Genomic DNA, 5687 nt, shown 5'->3' with positions numbered 1-5687 from the left:
TGCATCAGTGCTGGTCATTTACATACTGTATTGCACTTGTTCTTGCTCTGGCAGAGAATCTCGTATCCCCGCACCACCCGCTGGGCACCACTGGAAGGAAGTTCGACACGATAACACCGTGACATGGCTCGTCAGCTGGACTGAAAACATCCAGGGCTCCAATAAGTACATCATGCTTAATGCCAACTCAAAACTGAAGGTGAGCTATCTGTTGCATAATGGGGGGTATGCACATACAAGTGGGTACAAAGAAACATGCTGTCAAGATGCTGCAGACTTTGGGTTCAACAAAGTTCAGACTACTTTGGCAGCACAGTTCTCAAACTGGTTTTGGAAAAAACTAGTATCTCAGATTATTAGAATATTAACTAAGATCAATTCATACATTTAAAATACAGAAACATCCAACTTCTGAAGCATGTGTTCAGTCACTGGTTGATGATTCTTTACCATAAATGACTTCACTGTGTGCTGCATGGAGCCGATCGGCTTGCTGCTTCACTGTTATTGGCTGCTTTGATTCTGTTTCTCATTTTCTTTTCTGACTAAATGATAGATTCTCTATCGGCCTCAGGTCGTCTGAGTTATCTGGTCAATCAAGTACAGCAGTAACACCGCTGGTGTGTCACTGCATCAAACTATACTGAGATAAGCAGGATCAACATAATATTTGATTTTCATTTTCTCAAACTTGAAATTTTTTTCACAAGCTGTCAGTCAGATTAAAATGACAAAAGGCTTGAATCATTTCACTTTACATGTAATGGACATGATATAAATACATTTTTGAGATGCATTAGTCAAAGTGCTTCAGTTCTGATATTTTCCTAGCTCGCATTATGCCATTTTAAATAGAAAAGAATAAATAAGTATAAAGATATTTTGCTGTGTGTTTCGCTCATCTTCTACTGTTGTTCATGTGGTGAGCAATCACTTAGCCACTGTCCTTCAAAGATAACTTGATAAATGTTGGAATTCATCATTCAGAACATTCAAGCTTTGTTTGATCTGTCACCAAACATCTCTCTATTCATTCTGTGGACTCCTTCAACCAACATTGTGAATGCTTTAATCCCACATTAAAAATATGAAATGTAACAGAAGCGTCCCGTTTCCAAAGGATTTACTTTTTCTTTCCCTTTTGAACGTAAAAAGCAAAACCAAACCGACTGGAAAAGCAAAAAAGCAGAACTTCAAAACACCATTTTCATCATCACCAAAAACTGCATGTGCACCAAACGTTTGATATAGAATATTTAAAGTGAAACTCCTAAGAACCTGTTTACAAGTCATGGGTGGAACTACATGTGAAATAAGTTGTGGCTTCAAAGTGAGTAGAACTGATAGGTTTTCTCATTTGAACTAGTTTGATTCTGCAGACTGCAAGTTTGGGGGAAAAATGAAAAAGAAGTGGAATTAGCTGCTCGTGCAACATCCTCCTCCAGGCTAGAGGCTGGCTGTAAAATTAGACGAACTGTTGTGCTGCAGAGTTGTGTAGAAGGTAAATCAAGAATCAAAACCTTACAGAAAGAGTGCAGGGGAATGCAAATAACATTATAACCAAGTTATAATAAAATAAATAATTTGAATGGTTTGCATTTTGTCAGTTCAGCTCCAGATCTGCCAACTGACAAATGGTTGTTGTCCTGCTTCTGATATTATTCAGAGCTGATTTAAATGAAACGTTAGCATAAACACAGCACAGATTTACAAACAAATCACAAACCTGAACACTTTTACACATTATGTTGAGCTATAATGCATAAAATGTATATTCTTAAACAAAATTGGTAATTACTTTTCCACACGCCAAAGTGCTGCTCATAGGGGGTCATATGATTGTTGAGTTTTCTCTGTATTATTGTAGGGTCTACTGTACAATATAAAGCACCTTGAGGCGACTGTTGTTGTGATTTGGCGCTGTGTAAATAACATTGAATTGAATTTGATAATCCAATATGAGTAAACCTTTGCAACATGTTGTTGTTCTGTGCTCTGTTTGCTCACTCGTCTTCCTTTCCATCTTTCATGCATAAAGGTTAAGTTATTCCACAGTTCTCCGTGACTGTATCGGCACGTTGACTGATGGAGGGTTTAATTGTATGTAGATAGCAATAAATAACCAGAAGCAAACAGCAGACACAGAATGTTGTCTTATAGTGGAAGATCCTGTGTTAGTGATTGTTTCAGGGCTTTTAAAGGAAAACCACTTTTTCATCATTTTATTTTATAATTGTCATCACCTGTCACTTTTGCTTCGTGTTTCCGTTTCATGTTTAGTCTTTTCTCTCTTCCTGCTTATCTTGCCTTTCTTTCTTGCAGGGCGAGAAGGATTGGGAGAAATATGAGGTTGCTCGGAAACTGAAATCACGCGTGGATGACATCCGTTACCAGTACCTCCAGGATCTAAAGTCCAAACAGATGGTTACACGTCAGAGAGCTGTGGCGCTGTATTTCATAGACAAGGTTTGGGTTGCACAACTGATATTACAAATTGTTACATGTTCACACAGCAGAACTAGAAAGAAACTTTCACACGTGAGCTTCTCTGATTTCTGTCCACTTGGCCTCTGTCGTAGCTTTGCTTGTGATGTTTGCATGAATAACGAGAAAAACTGACGACTGCATTGTCCGTGTAAATAGGCTGGAGCAAAGTGAAGATATTGGAAATCAATTCAGTATGTCTTGATTGCCTTTTCTGTTTTCCAACATAGTTGGATGAAAATCTTTTGCAAAGTAAATGGTTTACATGTAGCCATTTTCTTCCTGAGACTTCAAGCTAATTATCTCAGTCTGTATGAAGTGAAATGATGGATTGAGGACGTGATTGCTTTTGGCTCATGCCAGAAACTGTTTCAGTTGCCATTTTTGTCTTATTTCGTTTGTCACGAAGGTCTTTTTATTAGTACGTGTATATATTTTAACGGTTGTCTGACTCGCATGCGTGCTGTGTACCTTGTGATGGAAAAGCTCGGCGTGTACTTCTGCATCTGTGGTAATCTCTGTATCCTCTGACCCAAAAAGCTGGCCCTGAGAGCTGGCAATGAGAAAGAGGAGGGAGAGACGGCGGACACGGTGGGTTGCTGCTCGCTTCGTGTTGAGCACATCACTCTGCATGAGCAGCTGGATGGCAACGAATGTGTGGTGGAATTTGACTTCCTGGGTAAAGACTGCATTCGTTACTACAACAAGGTTCCTGTCATCAAAAAGGTAAAGGAAGAAATGACATAAACACGTTGGCACTTAAACGGGTGGAGGCTAAACAGTGTTCTCATGGGTGCACAGTGGTCAGCGTGATCGCTCTAAGATCACAAGTGGAGGCAATTTTTAGCCTGGTTTCTCATTAAGGTAATCATGTGAGCATCTTTGCATAAACCTGTACTTGTAACACACACACACACACACAACCACACAAGCTAATGTTGGCAGCTCTTTCCTCTTTGAAATCATGGATGTGTGTGGGGAGCAGCTACACTAATCTCATCATCAGAAGGAGGAGGAACAGGAGGGTATCTTTGTTGATTTGATTTTAAACTGGAGCTTAATGTATCTTAGTTTATAACGTGTGTGTAGGGAATTTTGAATGGAGGAGAGACGGCTGAGCCGCTTTACACACAGCAAACAAACTGCCTGAATGACTTACTGGGCTACAGACCCCAGCCAAAACAGAGCCAGCCAGATGTTGTGACAGATACTGTTTTAATACTTTATATGGTCACTAATTATGGTGCTTATGAGCAATATCATTACCTTAACAAGTACATGCACTTGTTAAGTGCACCTGCAGTGATGATTATATTGATTAGAGGTGCAGTGCTGTTTGTTTCAGTAGCTAACACCCTGGAAACTCTGGGTTTTCTCCTCCAGAGAGAGTCAATTACTGGGGAAAGACTCAGGTTTTCTCCCCTCTGACCTCTGCTTCTACTGCACCTGAACCAGCTGTTTTATTTCGTCATTCATAAAATTGCTATCAAACAGCACAGCAGAGCGAATTCATTTGTAGAAGTTTTAAAACCCCTGTTAGCTGTTAGTTCACTTTTTCCTTGTCTTTTTTGTGTGACTGCTTTTATAGTTTATCGGTACTCAATATAAGGACAGAGATCAGCTTAGAATAAACTTTGTAAGTTTCTAATTGTGTGACTGTGATGCAGCTAACAGCTAATTCCTGCACTGGAATCACTGCCCGTAATAACGTTTCTCTGTAAAGTTGTAGGCGAATCATAAAATCAAACACTGATGTCACACAGATAGAAAAATGACTATTGGGATCCTGGAGATGATGAATAGTATATAATGTTTGAGAAAAGTTGAGGAGGAAATCACTTTAAAACAGAACCTAATACATTTTAAAATCACTTTTTAAATACACGATGCAGGAGGTCTGATTGTAATTTGATTACATTTCATGTTGAAATGTGTTCAGATTGAGATTTAGTCCTTGTACAGTTTCTGAAAACTCAACATAGTTTCCACTGAAACTCTAAATCAGAACTGGATCCGCTAACTGTCCAGTTTGGAGTCCACATGCATGATTGTTCCAAAATGGGTCAAGATTACAAACTGAGACTGGATCATACCTGGATCCAGTCTGGCTCCGGGCATTTCCAAGTCTTATCCCGTCAGGATCCATTCATAGTGGCTTATTTAAAACGGCTCAGCCTTCGTCCAAAACTGAGCTGAAATGTCTCAAATCTAGCCGATCAACGTGTCGATGGCTCTTTAAAAGCCCGGACACTTCTTATTATTTATTTGTTCATTCTGCCCTTTTTTCCCCCAGTTAAATGAGAAATAGTCATTTTGAACTCTCGCAGGCTCCCAGTTCTGCTGTCTTACAGCCCTACCAATCAGCTATCAATGAAGTTTGCTATTACATGGTTAAATATTATTAAATATTAAGTGGTTATACTGGAAAACATCCAACATTTCATCCAGTAATGACAAAGATAATGAAATCTTCTGTAAGAACTTGAGATTGTTAAAGATCATCAGTACATTAAAGTTTACTAAATAATGTTTGAAACTAAATTTTAAATGAATACAATCCTCAGCGCTGAGACATGTTCATATAGTTTGATCTGCTTGATTAAAACGGAGGCTCTGCTCTTTATTTACCCGTTGCCATGGTGATTCATCACTGCCTTCGTCCACTCGTGCACATGCTCGGTTCAATTAACTGTGTTTGTTCACTCTAACTCTGCTCAGCTGCTCAGGAACCGAAAACTATTACAGAGATTATCTTAGTCACTCAGCTCGGTTTATTTTTAAACTCAGTTTGTTGAAGATGTTTCCTGGAGCAGCGCCCTGAATCTGCAGTTTGTAAACAGTAACGCTGTTTTGGAAAAGTCTTTACTAATGTAGTTCATGTGAGGCAAATCTGTCCATTCTCAGTAAGACAAGACATCAGCAAAAGCCGCTAGTGTAGAGTACTGAGTCCAGTTTATATCATTATAATAATCAAGGTTTTGCCCTTTGGTTTTTGGCACAACTCGCTGTGGAGAAGGTCACACATGTCGATGTGTGCAGAGCCCCAAGCGCAGAGGGAACTGAGATTTGTCCGAGGGATGCAGCTGTGGATTGGATCGCTGTGTTGGTTTAATTTGTCAGGCTGCTTGAGTAGTTCAGTCTGCAGCTCTCGGATCCAGAACCACAGCACGATGCTTACATAAAGTGCTGCTTCTGTCATCTGG

The 5687-nt window shown here is 39.6% G+C and overlaps 1 protein-coding gene across 1 annotated transcript in view; it reads left to right on the top strand.

Annotated features, from left to right (window-relative positions):
- The window catches only part of zgc:173742 (DNA topoisomerase I, mitochondrial), a gene marked incomplete at its 5' end in the record, with an annotated part of 37443 nt that overhangs the window by 10157 nt on the left and 21599 nt on the right, over positions 1 to 5687 (top strand). The window contains 2 exon segments of the mRNA XM_042226216.1: positions 2323 to 2466; positions 3025 to 3210. Of these exon segments, the coding sequence (XP_042082150.1) occupies positions 2323 to 2466; positions 3025 to 3210 (330 nt within the window).

This window comes from Haplochromis burtoni, unplaced genomic scaffold (genome assembly GCF_018398535.1).
Source record: "Haplochromis burtoni strain Fernald_Lab_line unplaced genomic scaffold, NCSU_Asbu1 Contig_201, whole genome shotgun sequence".
NCBI lineage: Eukaryota > Metazoa > Chordata > Actinopteri > Cichliformes > Cichlidae > Haplochromis > Haplochromis burtoni.
Note: the sequence above shows the minus strand (reverse complement) of the source record. Positions and strands in the feature narration are given on the sequence as shown.